The 20,383-nt window shown below is 39.7% G+C and overlaps 1 protein-coding gene across 1 annotated transcript in view; it reads right to left on the bottom strand.

The window, feature by feature from the left end:
* Pak2 (p21 (RAC1) activated kinase 2) overlaps positions 1-20,383 on the bottom strand; it is a 66,832-nt gene that overhangs the window by 18,112 nt on the left and 28,337 nt on the right. Inside the window, exons 2-8 of the mRNA XM_055625044.1 lie at positions 17,554-17,764; positions 8,239-8,339; positions 6,496-6,643; positions 5,744-5,775; positions 4,501-4,608; positions 2,650-2,782; positions 792-855 (exon numbers count right to left, since the gene is read on the bottom strand). Coding sequence (XP_055481019.1) covers positions 792-855; positions 2,650-2,782; positions 4,501-4,608; positions 5,744-5,775; positions 6,496-6,643; positions 8,239-8,339; positions 17,554-17,743 — 776 coding nt within the window. The 5' untranslated portion in view covers positions 17,744-17,764. The remainder of the gene's footprint in view (positions 1-791; positions 856-2,649; positions 2,783-4,500; positions 4,609-5,743; positions 5,776-6,495; positions 6,644-8,238; positions 8,340-17,553; positions 17,765-20,383) is intronic.

The raw sequence follows: 20,383 nt of genomic DNA on the forward strand, positions 1-20,383 counted from the left end.
ACACACACACACACACACACACACACACACACACACACACACACACAAAGGGTGACTTTCTTTCTTTCTTTTTTTGTTATTAAAACCAGTGCTTGGATTAAGATTGGAAGGGAAAATAAAATAAAAACTCAATATTTGATTTAAAGATTTTTTTAACTGCCAATTAGCCTGCAATAAATATTGTAATTGCCTTTAAAATACATTATATGTGTAATTTTTTTACACGATCTCTCACCATCTATGGAAAATGATATACAGCAAAAAGCAATGAAAACCACATAGTGACACACACCTCTGTCCTAACACCAAGAAAGTTGAGGATGGAGGGTCATTGAGATTTGAATTACATAGTGAGTGTGGGGCCAGCTGGGGCTACACAGGGAAACCTTGTTGAAGAAGATAATGATGATGATGGAGGAAGTGAAAGGGAGAAGAACAGGGTAAGGGAAAGAGGAAGACAGGAGGAAGTAGGACAGACACTGTAAAGTTACAATTAACCTGTGCTGGATTACTTTTATTTTTTGAAACAGGATCTCACGATGAGCTCGGGCTAGCCTTCAATCTGTAGCAATCCTGCCTCAGCATCTCAAGTAATAGGATTACAAGTGTGTATCATAGCCAACCTAGAGTGCAGTTTTGCTTTAACAGTATCTACACACAACTGTGTTATGTATTCACACAATCTCCCAAAGTACCGCACAGAACAGTTCCATGCTCAGTTTCAGAATGGAGAGTGCTGTGGATATACACAGGCAGCCCTGAGTATAACGTCAGAATAGATCAACACTTACCCTTGCCCAATCTTTTCATATCTTGTGTATTTTTTCTTAGGGTCACCTATGCTCACAATAGTTCCTGTTTTAAACAAACAAAAATTAGAAGTCAGTCAAGCAAGCTAATTGCAAACAAAATTTAACTATTCCTTTAAATAATTCATGATTATTCCTTTTAATAACCTACACTAGTTATAAAAGTGCTTTCCATAAACTGTTTCAAACCATCGATTGTTTCAAACAATTTAAATGCTTTAAACCATCAACAACAAAGAAAACTAAGTAAGGGATGGAGAAATGTCTCCACAGTTAAAAGCACAAGACCTGGGCTCAGTTCCCAGCTCCCACACAGTGGCTCACATCTACCCAGAACTCCAGCTCCAGGGGCGCCAACACCCCTTCTGACCTCTGCCGGCACCACGCATGCACAAGACAGACACACAGAGAGAGAGAGAGAGAGAGAGAGAGAATTTTAAAGTTAAAAGAAAGTGGCACACTTTTCCATCAGGTTAGACGTTTCCCCCCACTCAAGACAGGGTTTCTCTATGTAACCTTGGCTGTCCTAGAATTCATTCTGTCGACCAGGCTGGCCTCAAACTCAGAGATCCACCTGGCTCTGCCTCCTGAGTGCTGGAATGAAAGGCATGTACCCCCATTGCCCGGCCAGGTTAGATTTATTAATCACTTTCTTTAAAATCCTGACATTTTAGTAGACCCAATTGTCTCAGTCAGCCTGAAACTCACAGGGTTCTCAGAATGCAGGACTTATAACTAAATTAAAAAAAAAAAAAAAGGCTGTGAAATGACTTACTATCAAAAATAATAAATGAATAAATAGTCAACTAAATAATCCCTAACTGGTTTTTCAAACGTTTCCAGCCCATCTTCTACCTTTCTACTTAAGTATATTGAAATGAACTTAAATTTACTGAGAAATATTAAATTCATGAAATTAGAAAAATAATTTAAACATATTTACTATTAAGTCAAAATGACACATCACTGTCACTTGCTAAAGGTAAGACATGGACATGCGAAGCCCAGTCGTCTACTTAGGTCCCCGCCACAAGCAGCCACTAACTACAAGCTTTAACAAAGTCAAGACCCACAGTAAGATGCTGAAGAAAGAACTGCAGCAAAGAGGGGACAAGATAACCGAGTCATGATTAGATGGTGGCAATTACTACTCTGGTTTACTGTTTAAAGTAACAGCTTCCCTAAGAGAAGGAACATTGTTACAAAATGCCAGGGTAAAAGCAGGTTCACACTTGAAAGTATTGAGGAATAAAAGCAATAACCAGAGCACACCCATGTAAACACTACCTACCCTGATTCTTTCCTTGACTGCCCCATTCCCTACCCAGTCAAATCAGTGCTCTTCGAGGCTGCTGAAGAATTGTGAGCAGATATTGTTACCTTTAATGCCTGACTTAAGCCAACGATAATGGATTAAAAGGAAAGAATAAGAACCCATACCCTCCATATTTAATGCTGACACATATTACAGAAGGTCACTTTCTCTAGGAACACCTTTTTCATTTGTTTTTTGTTTAATGTGTATGAAGGTCAAAAAATTTGGAAGATAGTTCTCCCCTTCCTCCATTTGTATCCCAGGGGGTGAGACATCAAGCTTGGGGTTGAATTTCCTTTCCTACTGTACCGTCTTGCCAGTCTGTAGGGACATTTTTATAGGTTTGTACTAAGAAGATGTAAGTGCACATACATACACACAAAGCCCCTTTGATAGAGTTTCCAGCTGTGCCCTTTAGGCAGAGACCAAGGGTTCTGCACACACTCAGCAAGTGATCCCAAATAAGCAACAAATATCTCCAGCTTTGGGGCAAATATTTTTAAGAAAATAGTATAGACGGCATACTTAATTTCTCCATAATCTCTTCATCTGTCATCTTGGCTTTCTTTTTCTGCTTGTCTGAAGACTTGGCACCACTGTCAACATTAGAATCACCAACTGGAGCAGGAATAGGGTCGATGACAGACCGTGTATAAATCTGCAGAGATACATAGTTTATTGCTGAGACTTGAGGAAAAAAAACATTTAAACATTTTCAGATGATTTTAGCAGCAGAAAATTCATTCTTTTTTTTTTTTTTTTACAGCAAAACTAAGTTCTGTCTCCCACTGTTTTGAAGATTGGGAACAGCATATTCAACAAGGAACACATAGCTGCCAGGGACAATAGTGCATGTCTATAAACTAACACTCAGAAGGCAGATACATGAAATAATAGGACAGCCTGGGCTCCAATAAGACCCTGTTACAAGTACTCCTACTTCCCCAAAACATGTAACTCGGAAAATAATGTGAAACATTTTTTTCTGACATGGCATGTATACATTTTGAAAGTGTCTAGAAAAAAATGTTTATGAAATTTCAGTGTGACCACATTAAAAGTACTGAGAATAATTTAATGGAAAAAAGCACACTTGTGAGGTTGGAGAGATGGCTGAACAGTTAAGAGCCCAGGTTCAGTTTCCGGCACCCACATGGCTGCTCATAAACCATCTGTAAATCCAGTTCTAGAGGCAACAGGGACACACCCAGGCAACACATCCATATACATAAAATACAGTAATAATAATAAAAGCACACTTGCAGTGGGCACAGCAGCACACATCTGTATTCGGGTGCCTGAGAGGCAGAGACAGAAGGACCAAGAATTCCAGGACATTCTCAGCTATAAAGTGAGTTTGAAGCCAGCCTACACTACCTGAGACTCTGGCTCAAAACAAAAACAGAATGACCCCAACATAGCTTAGTAACTGCCCATGTAAGATTTACACAAATTCAACGATCATTTTCTTTAAAATACCTGTCCTGTAAGTCATAAAGAAAACCCAGTCTTCTATCACTGCCTCAGTCTCCAATCTGTCTACTGAGTGGACCAGAGTCCCATGGCAGCACAAGTATCATCATCTTGCATTCTCCCTCATCATGGCAGGAAGGGCAGGCAGTTTCTCACTGCCTGCCTCCACTTGAGGCCCCTACTCTTTTTTTTGTTGTTGATACTTAAGACAGGGTTTCTCTGTGTATAACAAGCAGGCTGGCCTTGAACTTACAGAGACCCACCCAACAATGTTAGCCTCCTGAGTGCTGGGATTAAAGATTTATGCCACCACACTCAGCTAAGGACCCCTTACACTCTAAATTCTCTTGGTGAGTAATTTAACTCCCAAATGCCTGTTGATTAAATACACAGCCTTTGACAGTAAAGTAAGATACAACAATGGCCCAAGTTTTAGATAACATACTTAACTATATTGAGAAAGCTAAAGAAATACAAAGTCTTTAGAGTAGGGGGAAAAATATTTTCTTTCTTTTCTTTTTTTTTTTAGGAGATAGGGTCTAGTGTCTTAGTATGGCCTGAAACTCACTAAGCTAGCTGGCATACAACTCACAGAGATCTACCTGCCATGCTAGGATTAAAGTCGTGCACCACCACACCCACTCATGACATTACTTTTCAAAGTACTTTTATTAATTTTAACTTATTGTGTATATGGGTGTGCATGCACACACCTAATCTGCATGTAGCAGTCAGAGGTGTTCACCGTCTACCACACAGGTCCCCGGGAGTGAATGCAAAGCTGTCAGGCTTGGTGCCAAGCACCTTTACCTGTTGAAAAGTTTCTCCATACTACAATATCTTAAGCTTGAGGGCCTGATATTTTCAAAACAAACAGTTGCAGGTCATCATTCAGTCACTCACTGATTTTGTATGATCTGGCCGAGGGGCAATGACGGGAGGAGCAGCATCTTCATCATCGTCATCTTCCTCTGTTACTACTGCTGATGTTTCTGATCCCTTTGTATTCAGCTATACTCATCACAGAGGCAAAAAGGAGGATAAACCAATAAAATTAAAAGGTTAAAATGAGGGTCCCTTTTAAAAAATAAATTTTAAACTTTCTTCAACTCATATAAAAATTATCGAAGTTCACTGGTTCAGGTACACCCAATTAAAAAGTAAATTAATATATACAATAAATATAATTTTCAGTGGAGAAGGGACTTTGCTAAGGATTGTGTATGGCATAACTGCTCTACCACTAAGCTACACTCAGAGCTCCCAAGTACACTGGAGGACTATTTCTGCTTTTCCATGAGCACACACAGTGCTTTATAAGGAAGCAATCTACTTCCTAGGAACAAAGCCAAGGTCCTCTGGACTCTGTAGACATAAGCCTCATTTTGAGGGATTTAAAACATCATTTCACCAGTTAACAAAGCAAGAAAAGGAGCTAAGGGGATGGAGAGATGGCTCAGAGGTTAAGAGTACTGTCTGCTCTTCCAGGTCCTGAGTTCAATTCCCAGCAACCAGGTGGTGACTCACATACATATATAATGAGTCTGGTGCCCTCTGCTGACATGCAGGCAAAACACTGTACAAATAATAAATAAGTAAAATAATCTGAAGGAAGGAAGGAAGAAAAGGAAGAAAGAATAGGAGCTGGTAAGTTTTAACTATTTAGACTGTGCTACAGTTTACCATACATACTCAGAAGGGTACAGGTAGGAAGTTTGGGAAAGAGAATATGCCAGCCAGTTTACCATATTCAGGTTCTATTTGGCAACACTAGAAAAATAGCTGCATTGCTCTTGGGATCATTATCAAGTTTAGTTACATTAAATTGCCCACCGAGCAAATCCTACTTACTTAATACGCCTTCTTCAACTAATCAGGTGGCTAAATTAAAAACACACCACCCAAAAAACTAAGCAAATATTTATCTAATAGTTCATTTTACTCTACTTTTCGTTTTTTGAGACAAGGTCTTGCAGGTCACCTAGTCCTTCAATTTCAGTGATTTCACTACGTTGGCCTCTTTGAGACTGGGGTTAGAGACAAGGCTACCACATCCAACTGGTTCTTCTACTTTACCAAGCAAAATTAAAAGACTTGTTTTAGGCAACCAAATTATAACAGAAACTATAATAAATTATTAACTTACTGCTGGTGTTCCAGAAGGGAAGCCATCTTTCTCTAAATGTGAAACAGAGAAGATATTAACAATTTGAGAAATAAAACTGGAAACTGAGATATGACAAAAAACAAACAAACAAACAAACAAACAAACAAAAAACAGGCAAGGTTTTGCTATGTAGCTCTGGATTGCTTGATATTTGCTCTACAGTTCCTGTTACTCAGTTTATTTGTGTATATCATATACAGGGATAGGTATCCTTGGCTGGTTTGGACCTCAAAATGTAGTCCAGGATGGCCTTGAACTCAAGAGAGATCCACCTGCTTCTGCATCCTGGAGTGCTGGGCTTACAGGCATGAGCCATTGTGCCCAGTTATGAGAAGCACTTTTCATTTCAAAGCCTGCCATTTACTAAAGCACTTCTGTTTTATCCTACTCACAATAACCATCTCTAGCATAAACTTGTCTATAAATTCAGACTCTCTACCTTCTATTGCTGGCAGTCATTTAAAGGCATCAAAGAGGAAAAGATTAAACAAAGAGCCAAAAATCCACCAACTCCATTTCTGGCAAAATGATAAGGTTAATATATTTTCTAGACTCCAGTCATGCTCTGGGCCAATCTCACCACTCTCTCAAGGGCAGATTTATGGAGGAGAAAAGGAAGGTCAACAGCTATCCTTCCAATTTTTTAATCTTCCCAGAAGGAATCTTTTTATCTGGCAGCGCTTCAGCTCTCTCCACTTGATCCAGCCTCTCACAACTGCCTGGTGTCTTACCAGGAGGAGTAAAGCTCAGGTACTTCTGCTTCACGGTGTTAGAGTCGTAGAACTTCAGGACATCCAGCACGGCTTGAGGGTTCTTTTTCTGCTCTAGTTTGGTAATGTTGGACGTCTGCAACAGCCGTGCCCACTGCTCAGGCATGCCCTAACAAAAACAAATCCACAAGGTAGTTATGGCTTAATGTTCTAATGAAGAACATTTTCACAGACCAATGACAACCAACCTAAATTTTAAGTCTGGCTAAAAAAACCTTTTCTAAAAATTGTATTATTATTTTCTAGACTTATGTATGAATATTTTGCCCAAATATATGTCTGTACACCACGTTATAGATGGCTGTGAGCTGCAATGTGGGTGCTGGGAATTGAACCCAAGTCCTCTGCAAGAACAAGTATTTTTAACTACTGAGCTGTGTCTAAGCCCGTATTTATTTTTGAAACAAAGTTTTAACTATGTAGCTCAGCCTGGCCTGGAACTCACAATTCTTCCCTCCGTTGTCTTAGTACTGGGATTATAAAGTATAGCGGTTTTGTTGTTGTTGTTTTGCTTTTTTCAAGACAGGGGTTCTCTGTGCAACCCCAGCTATCAGAGGACTCACTCGCTCTGTAGACCAGGCTGGTCTCCAATTCAGAGATCTGCCTTTCTCTGCCTCCCAAGTGCTGAAATTAAATGTATGTGTCATCATGTCTAGCCAAAAGTCTAGTTTTTTTTTAAAGGACTACATGGTCAAACGATACTGTTCTCTAGCGTGGTTGTCAGGTGCCTTCCAAATTTTTTTTTGAGATAGGGTCCTCTACTGGCTTAAAATGCTGCTGAGTAGGCTGAAGTCACCGATGGTTGTAAGCCACCATGTGGGTGCTGGGATTGGAACCCAGGTCCTCTTCAAGAGAAAAAAGTATTGTAATCTTCTAAGCCAACTCTTTAGCCCCAATCACTAATATTTTTATGACAAGCAAAAACCAGTAAGAATTGACACCTAATGCTAATTATGGTAGTCAGTGCATAACCCCACACTCTGATGCCTAAAAGCAGGAGGACTCAGTTCCAGGTTTTACTGACTTATAATGAGACTGCATTAAACAACAACAAAAGGAATAGAAAAAGAACTGATAATCACATGGAATAGAAAAGCTCAACATCAGTCATGTTAGCCCATAGTTGTTACCCCACCACATGGAAGGCAGAGACAGGAAGACTGAGTTCAAGACCAGCCCCAATTACAAAATGTCATGGGAGGCCAGTCTGGGTTATATAAAAATCCTGTCTCAAATCACAGAGAAAAAATGATTTCAAACTTAACACTGAACAAAATGCTTGAGTACCTTTTTTGGTTTCTAATTTTGAGTGTGTGCACATCTGTAGAGGTCAGAATATTTCAGGCATCGCTGTCCTCCACCTTAAGACAAGGTCTCGTTTCTCCTACTTCGTCATACACCATGTTAGCTGTTCCATGATTGGTTCAGAGTCGCCTCCCACCACATCGCAGGAGTACTATAATACTTCATCTGGTTGTGTGCCTTCTGGGATTTAAACTCAGGTCCTCACATTTGCACAGCAAGTGCTTCTCTCTCTCTTTTTTTCTTTTTCTATTTTTGAGACATGCTTTCTCTGACTGTCCTGAAATGCTTCCTAAGAGCTGGGGTTAAAGGTGCGCACACCACTCCCCGCAGTAAACGATTCTCTGCACACCCTTCAACACCGGACTCTAATATCATGACACATTCCACTAGGAAACTTACAGTGAACTCTCCAGTAACGGCATCAAAGCCAACATGGATGGTGTGCTCAAAATCAGATGGAGGAGAAATCTCTGGCCGTTCTTTTTCTTTCTTTTTACTTCCTAGAGGGTGGGGGTGGAGAAGAGAAAATAATCCCTTTACACAAGACTGATTATGGCACTCATTATTGTGTTTTTATTTTTCCTGAAACCGATTAGGAATGAAGTTATGATAGAAAACTGGTACACACAACATGCACCCTGCTGGAGGGTGCCACCAAAGACATTTTACACAGGCCACTTGCCCAAGCTGAAGTCTTCCTTCTTTCCTCCCTCCTCCTCCTCCAACCTGCTTTTCAGAGACAGGGCCTCATTCTCCAGCCTACACTGGCCTCAAATTCATTGCAATTCTTCTGTATCAACCTATGGATATTAAGGCTAAATGCATGAGCCATAATACCTGGCTCACGCTTTTCTTTTTATTAGTTTGTAAATGTAATATTTTCACATTACCCAACTTTCTTATGGTTCTACTGTTTAAAAAAAAATTCTTGCAACATTCTTGCAACATCATCAACATCCTTAGCAAACTCAAACACCCCAATTCCTTGTCCTTCCCAGTCCTCCTCCTCTAATCTGTAGCTCTTAAACTCGTGGATCTATTTCTGGATGCTCTGCTCTCTTAAAATCATCTATCATTATGGCAATCCTGTCTACCTTGATTACTGTCATCTTTGTAACAAACATTCTAAATACAGTCTAGGTCCTTTTTATACTTTTTTGAAATCTGCTGAGATTAATTCAGGTCCTCTACATTTCTATATGAAATTCATAATATTTTTAATTTCTACAAAAAGCCTTCTAGGGCTGTGACAGGAATTGCATTCAATCTATAAATCAGTTTAAGAGTTTATTCATACCTTGTTTTCTGATCCATGAACAACAAAAAATCTCTATGAATTAGGTCTTTAATTTCTTACAGAAATGTTTGCTAGTATTGACAGACAGATTTCAGACCCTGCCACTGCTTTCATCATATATCTGCACAGGAATATTTACTAATTTTTGATACTACTAAAAAAGGCAGTTTTGGGGTTGGGAATGTAGCTTAGAGGTAGCTTGCTTGCCTCACATGTGTGGACTGATCTTTTGACACTCTCTTCTAATTATTTTTAAATTTTGTAGGCATCACAGGATCTTCTGTAAGTAATATACTATGCTAAGCTAAGGAGAGGCCGCTGTAACTTCTAATCTGGATCACTCATTTATTTATTTCATCTTATCGAACTGGCTAGTCCCTAGACCATGGTTCAATAAAAGCGTTAATAGGAATTTTTGTATTCTGACTGAAATAGGGAGTGAAAAGTCAGTTTTTTGAGTTTATTATCAACAATCATTATTCCTAACATGCCCTTTATATAAATTTACTAAATTTCCCAAGATATTGTTTGCTCAGAAATTAATAATGGATTATGTCAAATGTCTTCCCTACATCTTCTTAATAGATTATACAGCTTCTAAATTATACCACTTTTCAAATGTTTAACTAGCCTTGCAGTCCTGAAACAAACTCTACTTGGCCCCGATCTATTGCCCTTTTTACACTGTTGGATTACTACTGTTAAAACTTTGCCAAGTTCAAGAGATCTATAGCTTTCTCTTTTGTAATGTCTTTGGTTTGGATATCCACGTAATATGAAACTCACTAAATGTGTTGGGAAACATTTTCTGGAAATTGTATAAAACTTGTATCATTTCTTCTTTAAATATTTCATTGATTCACTAATGAAGCCAATCAAGTCTTCAATTTTCTTTGCAGAAAGAGTTTTAGCTATAAACTAAACTTTTCTAGGATATTCACAGTGTTCTCTAATCTTTCCTAAAGCAAACTTTGGAAATCTGTATTAACTTCCATAACTTGAATGTATCAGTACATACTTGTACTCAACATTACCTTGTGTCTTCTTAGTGGAGACTGAACCTTGACCTGTATGTATTAATTATATGCTCTATCCTGACTTCTACTACCAACCTCAGCACACCTTTTATTCTAAGCTAACATGCAAGCTTATATAAAAACTTCAGGTATACAGGCAGTAGTAGTGGTGCACGCTTCTAATCCTAGCATTAGGATCCTGCCTCTGGAGGCAGAGGCAGGAGAATCTCTATCTATCAGTTCGAGGATAGCTTCCAACACAGTAAGTTCCAGGACAGCCAAGGCTACACAGAAACACTCTGTGTAGAAAACAAACAAACAAACAAAAACAACAACAAAAAAACCCAAAAAACAAATCATCAAAACCAAACTTCATATAGAAAAGGAGATTTCCTATATAGGATGTACTTTTGGCTGCTTTATTCATCATTTTTGCAATCATTTGAATTGAGTTTTATTATTCCTTTCCATCTCCTGTGTTATTTTACCTGTTTAAATTGTATAATCAACAAGGTTTAGTATATTCATAATTTCACAATCATTATCACCATGTAACTAGCATATCTTCATCATCCCCTAGAAAAGCCTGTATCAATTAGCAATCACTCCTTATTCCACTCTTGTCCACTGCTCTAGCCTGTCCTCAAATAACAGTATTTTTCAGTATCTTAGTTACTTTTGTGTGTGTCAGCTTGAGTGTATGTGCACCACTGTGTGCAGGTATTCTCAAAGCCTAAAGAAGACATTAGATGTCCTGAAACTGAAGTTACAGGTGGGGTCAGCTGCATGATGTGAGCGCAGGGAGCCAAACACAGGTCTTCTTCAAAAACAGCCAAGTGCTCAGTGCTCTTAACTGCTGACTTATCTCTCCATCCTCCCAATTTTTTAAAATTACTACTTTTAATGCACACTAATACTTTGCACCATACGTATGTAAGTGTAGCACCTACATGCAGTGTCTGTCCATGGAGCTCGGAAGCATCAGATCCTGGTTGTGAACCATCCTGTGGGTAATAGGAACTAAACCCAGCAGCAAGCGCTCTTTAATATTGAGCCACCTCTCCAGCCCTTGGGTTACCCCTGGGTCTCTTTTTACAACATTATTTCTTGGGGGCTGGAGAGATTGTTCAGTGGTTAAGAGCATTGTCTGCTCTTCCAAAGGACTCAGGTTCAATTCCCAGCACCCACATGGCAGCTCACAACTATCTGTAACCCCAATTCCAAGGGATCTGACACCTTCACACTAAGACACATAAAATAAATTTTTTTAAAGATTTATTTATTTATTGTATTTGTATGAACATATACTTTGTTTTCATGCATACCAGAAGAGGGAATCAAATTCTATTACAGATGGTTGTGAGCTACCATGTGGTTGCTGGGAATTGAACTCAGGACCTCTGGAATAGCACTCAGTGCTCTTAAACACTGAGCCATCTCTCCAGTCCAAATTTTTTTAAATATATTATTTCTTTATTTCCCTTACTCTGTTTAATCTGCTCATTATTTGCAACATATAACTTATCTTTTTCCCATCTTTGCACCTTAAAAAAAAAACTGTGGGAGAACTTTCTTGATTATCTTCTCAACTGCCTATTGGTATCACATCTGTTCTGTTAATTTTCTATTTGTTTTTTTCAAAATAGGGTTTCTCTTTGTAGCCCTGGCTGTCCTGGAAAGCAGAGATACCCCAGCTTCTGCCTCCCACGTGCTGGAAATTAAAGGCGTGCACCACCATCACCACTTGTTCTATTAATTTTAAATACTGATTTTCCAAGAATTATTTCTCATTGTTCTTTTTTTTTTCCTCTGAAAATCCTTTTCTTGTTTCATAAATTTATCTTCTCTCCTCAAAGATTATGCTGTATGTACATGTATGCCAGCTGAGTTCACTGGTTTGTTGGTTTTCTCAAGTGGAATGCTTTTTCTAAACTTCTGTTTAATAAAATCACAGGTTTCTGGAGACAGGATATCGAGCTGCGGCTAGCCTAGATTTCACTTAGTTGTTCAGGCCAGGCCTCACACAGCACATGCTAATGTGGTGCTCCCAACTACTCTGAGCTTTTGTGTCTGAGTGTTGTTTTCAGATGTCTGGTGACCCTTTGCTGTCCATGCTTACAGAAAAACATTACACAACTAACCAGGACACAAGCTAGGTTAAAGATGAAGATAGGATTCTATGTATCTAAAGTACTTTCCCCACAACATTCTGTTTATCCAGAGAAACTTTCCAGTGTCTAGTCTGCGGGCCAGATGAAGGAGAAAGTACTCCGAAAGCAAGACAAACAGAAGTTTTGTGTGATGACTTGGAAAAAAATATGTATTTTTTTAGTCTGATGCTTTCATTTTTCAGAATTCCCAAAGAGAATATATATATGGCCCGTTAGTGGAGTGAAACAGTGAATTCTGACAAGTATGTTGGATAACTTCCTATGTAGATTTAAGTAATTCTATGGACACGACTCTCCTCTCCCTACAGTTTCTAAATCCTGAGTCACTGAAACTCTTAGAAGGGAAAATGGTTATGTTCTCTCTCATACTCCATTCTGCAATTGCTGTCTCTCTGTCCACTTAGGCAGCTATGGTCTTTCCACTGCAATCTTCTCAGTGCATGCTGAGAATCCTTGGACCCTGTTCCCTTTTCTGTTTTCTTTACCCTTTACAGTGACTTTAAAAACAAATGGCTTTTAAACTGTCATTTCAGTTGGGTCTTGGGGTTGGGCACAAGCATGTACACACACACACACACACACACACTATGCAAGTATTTCAATATGCATATTTAACCAAAAGATTCTACTGCACTGCTGTTTGAGAATTCTGTACATACTATGGTAAACATGCTTTTCTTTGTTTATTACTAATCTAGCATTCATAGGAAACAATACCATTTTTTGACTAGTGATAACACATTTTATAACACATTTCTGCAAAATGTCCAGGCTTCCTCTAGATCTTCCAGGTACACATATTTACCAACAAGAGACATGACAAGACTACAGTCAAATTGATTGTGGAAAGGAGCAGAGGAAAAGGAAATTCTTAAGCTTGCATAAAATTTTGTTGTCTTTACTAAAATACACAATGACACCCTTCATAAGCAACCTTTCAGTTTCCACCAGACTTGAGTAATCTGAGGTCAGGACTTCCGGTCCTCTTTTTGTACCTGGGCTTCTAACTCATTACATTGCAAACAGAAGAAAGTATTTGTAGCCTATGAAGTAACAGTTTAATTTGTATACCGTTTCTGTAGAAATGACAGGGAAAAAAAAGCTTATGTTTAAAAAAAAAAAAAAGTTTGTTTCTTCTTTTTTTAAAAGTCTGCTCCAGATGCTTTTCTCCTGTTAACCCGAGAGGTCCCCATGCATGTTCTTATGTGACCTTGATCATGGATGCCTAGTCCAAGGTGGGCATCAACCTTCAAGCCACATCAGCCACAACTGTCCCCCACCCACTTAACATTCCAGCCAACTGCTTCACACGGTGACTATCTGAGCTATGCCAGACTTAGAGAAAATCACCATAGCTCCAGTGACCAGATCATAAGAAGGCCATCTGTTGTTGAAAGCTCCCTTTCTTAATACAAGAATGAAGTGCATGCTGAATCAGCAAAGAACAGGAAAAAAAGTTCAGGGACAAGGAAAAACAAAAAAAGATGTAAGCACGCAGTTCTTGTGTCTAAGGCCCAGCCAGGTTCTCCACCTTTGGGATGTTAAAAAGTTAAAAATATATGTGTGTGTGTGTGTGTGTGTGTGTGTGTATGAAAGAACATTTCATAAATGTTAGAGGTAATAGAACAAAGAAAAACACAAATATGATTAAACAGCCTAGAAATATGTCAGTCTACTCAAATGAAAACAGTGGGCTAGCAAGGCGAGTAAAGATGCCAAGCCCAACAGCCTGAGCTTCTTCTACTGGACACACCTGGTGAAACAGGAGACACAGCTCTCACATTCACTGTTGCTCACAGGCACATGTATGCACATGTACACAGTAACCTCTCAATAGCTCTGACTGGCTGAGAACTCACTGGATCCGCCTACCTCTGCTTCCTCCGTACTAGGATTAAAGATGTGTCACCACACCTGGCCTAACAAAAATTTTTTGAGACATGGTTTCTCTGTGTAGCCATGGTTGTCCTTGAACTCAGAGATCTGTCTGCCCCTGCCTCCTGAGTGCTGAGATCAAAAGGCATGTGCTAACACCACTGGCTTCCCCCCAGGGGGAAAAAATAATTACGCAAGATACTTGAGCTTTGGGGAAAAAAATCTGTTCATTCTTAAAAATAAAAGTCAATTTCCCACTTTCGCTTGTCAAACATAAGAATCTATAAGATATCTACCTTCAGGCAACAGGTCACTAGATGGAAAATAATGGACCATGGAAACTTCTTTGAATCACTTTTGAAACCTATGAAAATCAAAACAGCAGCAGCAGGAAGAAGAGGAGGTAAAATCCACATGTTGACACGGAATCTTAAGGCCACTGCCTTTTTCTACATTTGACCCAGCTGAAGTCACAGTCAAGAACAGCCTCATCTGAAGCTGGGCCTGATGGCTCATGACTGGGATCCCAGCACTTGGCAGAATGAGGTGGAAGACTGCTGTGCATTCCACAAAAGAAAAGAGCAAGAAAGGAAACACTTATCTGCTTAAACAGAAGACTCCTCAGTTTCTAGTCTAATAATCAGTGATGATATCTTTTCTTGTGATTTAGACTAACTTCAAATGAATGCAACTAAACTTGTTCTGTCACACAGAAGGGTATTTATTCTCCAGAAAGTAGGTGAAACATAAACTAGTATTAACAGTAATACTGGATTTCTGGAAAGAAGGTTCTTTTCTTTTTTTTCTTTTGGTTTTTCGAGACAGGTTCTCTGTGTAGCTGTCCTGGACTCATTTGAACACCAGGCTGGCCTTGAACTCACAGAGATCCGCCTGCCTCTGCCTCTCTGAGTGCTGGGATTACAGGTGTGCACTACCTGGCCCAGCTAAGAAAAACTGTTTACATATCATCTTCATGACCCATGGGATATGAAAGTGCACACACACAGGCTGACATACGGGGTGTAAAACTTCCTCAGTTGATGAACACTCCACCAACTCAACACTGCTATCCAACTAAGCCAAGACAAGGGCTCACTGCCATTTCATTATTAAAAGTACTAAACTAGCTAAGGGCTACTGCAAAAGCCTGATAATTCCCAAGGTAGTGTTAGACCTCCAACAAAACCTATTTTCTATATGGCTACCAGTCTCCTGTACCTCAAACAGAAACCTGGCCAGCTCTTGCCCTGAATTAAATTCTGCAATGGTTCCCCAGGAAACAAAGAAAATCTAAGCTCTACAGCACTGAACACAATGCCCTTTGTGATCAGATCCTGTCCCACTTTTTCAGTTTCTGTTGTGTGTGGCTCCATGTGAATACCACACTACACCGTGATTATGTGCCCTGTTTTTAAGTCACACTAACCTGCACTCAGTCCCATGAGTGCACCACGACCCTGTGGCCAGACCGCTGACAGCTTTTCTCCAGGCACAGAATACACTTTAAACGTAGCTTCATTCTCCTGTAGTTTTAAAGCTGTTTTCTTTTCCTTAAGAAGCCTTCTCAAATACTCCAAATTACTCAGCCATCTTACACTAGCACTGTGTCACTTTTCATAGTTCACAATTACATGCTACATTTGCTCTCAACCCCCCCCAAACCCAAACCTAGCGCCTCACAAACTACAGTTATAGTCCCAGCTCCACTAGTTTTTGGACTAGTAAGGGTAGGGACTGTTTGCTTTGTTTATCATTTTATTCCTGGCAACTCAGACAGAGTATGTAAACATTAACAGGCAAGCAAAAAGGATCAGTGAATTATTATAAAAAGTGTAATTCCATTGGAATGTGCCATGCTAACAAGCTTTTCCAACACACACGCACACACACAAAACAGTGGGAGGAAAAAAACACCCGCTGAATGGGAGAAAATATGAAAATATTTAAACTACTTAATACAAGGGATCAATATCCAGAGTATATAAGGAACAAAACAAAATACCTGAATAAAAATAAAACAAGTGATCTGAACAAACTTTTTTTTTTTGAGACAGGGTCTCACTCTACAGCACTGCCTAGCTGGCCTAGAACTCACAGAGTTCTGCCTGCCTTTGTCTCTCAGTCCTGGGACTATGAGACAGTTTGATGCCAGGCTCAGCTATAGGAGAATACCTAAACAAAACAAAACAAAACAAAACAAAACAAAACAAAACAAAACAAAAAAAACAAACAATAAAACAGTATGAAAAGTAGTTGGACCTTTAAAGGACAGGACATCATAGGAGGTAACTGGGTCATGACCACCTTTAGAATGGATTAATGTTGGTGCCAGAGAGCACAGGAACTTCTGAGAATGCAGATGCCCACAAGGGGTGACTAGCCCCTTCTGAGTCTGCTGCTTCTGGATTTTGAACATTCCCATAAACAGCTGGCTCCTCATCTGAATCTTCACTGTGCTGAGACACTGTCCTCATCGGACACTATGGCTGTGCTGTTTGCAGTTTCTGGCCACGAGAAGCACAGACCAAATGAACCTCTTTTCAGGCAGGTAGGGTTGAGACAGGGTTTCATTTAAATAGCCTTGGATGACCTGGTGCTTACTATGTAGACCAGGTTGGCCTAGAACTCATATATATCCATCTGCCTCTGCCTCCTAAGTGCTGGGATTAAAGGTGTACACCATCATGCCTACGTAAAGTACCCAGCCTCAAATACTTTGTTTAAGCCACACAGAATAGACTAGAGCAATCACAAATCTCACTAATATAATAAAGTTTAGAAAGGTCTCAGAAAATGAAGGACGCAACTGTAGCAAGCAGATTAAACAAGCAATCACAGCTTAACAAGGTAGTCTTGCTAGGCATGGTAGCATGTACCTGCAGACATGAGGATCAACAGCTTGGGAATGAATGAATGGGTTTTGTTTGTTTTAGAGATAGGCTGGCTTTGAACTCCTGAACTCAAGTGAGCCTTCTGCCTCAGTCTCCTAAGTACTAAGTAAACTGGTGTGCCATCAAGCATCAGCATCAAGTGTTTTCATTCTTCAAGATTTACTTTATTTTATGTGTATACATATTTGCCTGTGTGTACGAATGTGTACCACATGCATGCCTGGTGCAGGTGGAGGCCAGAAAAGGATGTTGGATTCCCTGGAACTGGAGTTACAGACAGTGGTAAACTGCCCTGTAGGTGCTGGGAATCAAACCCGAGTCATCTTCTGCAAGAGCAGCCAGTGATCTTAATTGCTAAGCCATCTCTCCAGCCTGCAAGCGTTTTCTTAATGTGTTTATTATTCACCATAGGATAGCAATATAGGTAACATATCATAGACTTAAAAATTATAGCAGCTGTTTACCTTTTTCTGTGCCTGAGAATATGGAGATGATTTTGTTCCTGGGTTTTTTTTCCTCAGGAACAGAAGGCAAAGGTTTCAACAAACTGTGATTGGCTGATAAAGGATCTTTTCCTCCGGTGCTAAAAATGGTACTGCTCATTCGCACAGGAGGTGCTGGAGGCTTGTCTTCTAGCTCTCCGTTATCAGACATGATTCAGAATTATGAAATGGCCTGAAAGAGACAATTCCAAAACATTCAATTAATTGCAAGGTTAAAGACAGCACAGGCAGTAATTATCCCCTGCAAATTAGAAAATGTGATCCAGTTAGTGACACTTGCAAAATATAGATAAATAATAAAAGATAAATTTGTCTCAGTAAAACCAATCTCCACTAAATAGCCACAGAAATGTTTGAAAAGCACATTCACACTAACACATTACAGAAATGTACCTATCTAACAATTCTGAGATGAGTCCAAACTAAAGTTGTTATGTTCATGAGTTGCCTCATTTTGGTACACATGATATAAGCTAATCTCACCTGGAAGACGAACCCTTAGTTGAGGAACTGTCTCCAACAGACTGGCCAGTGGGCAAGCAAGTCTGTGAGCACTTTCCTGGCTAATGACTAATGTGGGAGGGCCCAGTCCATCGTTGGCAGTGCCACCCCTGGGTGGGTCCTAGGTCATATAGGAAAGTAAGGTATGCAAAACCCTAGGGAACAACCCAATAAGCAGCATTCCTCCTCATGGTCACTGCTTCAAGCTCCTGCCTTCGCTTTCCCCAATAATGGACTATGATCTGTAAGCCAAAAAAAAACCCCTTCCTTCACCCAAGTTGTTTTTAGTCAGTGTTTTAACTGTTAATCTAGATTTGTTCTAAATTTTTCATGAAATATCAGTGTTTCATCACAGCATTAGAGAAGCAAATTAGAAAAGTTTGAATTTTTAAGATTTTTATTGTATGTCCTGTGTCTTGTCTGCAGTGTGTGTGTGTGTGTGTGTGTGTGTGTGTGTGTGTGTGTGTGTGCGCGCGCGCGCAGAGACCAGAAGAGGGCATCAGATCCCCTGGAACTGGAGTTATAGTTGAGAGCTGCCAGGTGGATACTGGGAATCAACATCAGCCCCCACCCCCCACCAACAGCAGCCATTGCTCTTATCCACCAAGTCATCTCTCCAGCCTGTTTGTTAAGTAATTGGGTATAAACTTGTAGGGCTTCTCCTGCCTTCTAAACACTAGGATTATAGTCACGGCATACTACATAATATGGAGACTTTTTTTTTCCTTTTTTAAAATTTTTATTTTTTATTTATTTTTAAATAATTTTATACATTCATTCACTTGTAACCCAGCTGTAGCCCACCCCCTTTTTCCCTCCCAATTCTCCCCTCCGTCCCTCATTTCCTCCCTGCCCCCTTCTGAGTCCACTGAGAGGGGGTGTCCTCTCCTTCCGTCTGGCCCTAGCTTATCAGGTATTTTCAGGATGGTTGTGATGTCCTTATTTGTGGCCTAGCAAAGCTGCTCCTCCCTCAGGGGGGAGGGGAAGCTCATGAGTTCATGTTAGAAGCAGTTCCTGTCCCCCTTACTAGGGTACTCACTTGGATACTGAGCTACCATGGGCTATGTCTGAGCAGGGGTTGTAGGTTATATCTATGCATGGTCCTTGTTGGATAAACAGTCTCATAGAAGACCCCTGTGCTCAGATATATTTGGACCTTGTGGGGCTCCCTGTCCCCTCTAGGATATACTAATTCCTCCTTCCTTAATATTCACTACACTATGCCGAAGACTTGGTTATGGGTCTCAGCATCTGATTTGATAAAATATGGAGACTTAAAGAAAAACAGATTTCTGAAGGGGAACAGTAGGTCTCTTGAGTAGCCATATTGGATGGCTCTCGTAGTTCTGCTGTTAGAAACAGAGTTAAGTAGTCCTTGGCTTTCCTTTGTATGTGTTCTTGAACTCAACAACTGGCTCAACTGGATGGCTAGCAAGCTCCAAAGATCTTCCAGTTTCTACCTCCCCAGTGCAGTGATTATGACACCTAGATTTTTATATGAGCACTGGGGATCTAAGTCCAGGCTCTGATGCTTTTACAACATCAGACTTAGCCATCTTCCCAGTTCCAGTTCCTTAGCTCCTACCTACCAACCAATACTTCTTTAACCTAATTCGATGCACACAAAAGCCTTGTGATTGATTTTAATTAGTTTCTCACATAAACTTTCCTAACAGAATGTGCCACTAATAGAGATTGATGAAAAAAAAAGTGAAATTACAAAAAAACAAAACAAAAACAGTGAAGTGAAGATCTGATTCTTTGAAAAGAATAAGATGATCAATAAACTCTTTGCCAAACTAACCAAAACAGACAGAAAACTCCAGTTTAAAATTAAGAGACAAAAAGACATGATAACAAATATCAATGAAATTCAGAAAATCCTAAGGACAGACCTTAAAAACTTACATTCCAGGGGCTAGAGAGATGGCTCAGAAGTTAAGAGCACCATCAGCTCTTCCAGAAGTTCTGAGTTCAATTCCAACAAGCACATGGTGGCTCATAATCATCTATGATGAGATCTAGTGATCTCTACTGGAGTGCAGGTGTACATGTAGGGAGAACACTGTATACATAATAAATAAATCTTTAAAAAAAAAACTTACATCCCACTAAATTTTAAAATGTAAAAGAAATGATGAATTTCTAGATGCATATAGCCTACTATATATAATTAAACCAAGATGAGATAAATAAGTAGATCTATAACAAGCAATGACACTGAAACAAGAAAACCTCCCAATTAAGCAGAGTTCAGGCCCAGGTGAGAGTTAAGAGACATCTACCTTCT

The sequence above is a fragment of the Psammomys obesus genome, unplaced genomic scaffold (genome assembly GCF_907164565.1).
Source record: "Psammomys obesus unplaced genomic scaffold, mPsaObe1.curated_primary_1811, whole genome shotgun sequence".
Lineage (NCBI taxonomy): Eukaryota > Metazoa > Chordata > Mammalia > Rodentia > Muridae > Psammomys > Psammomys obesus.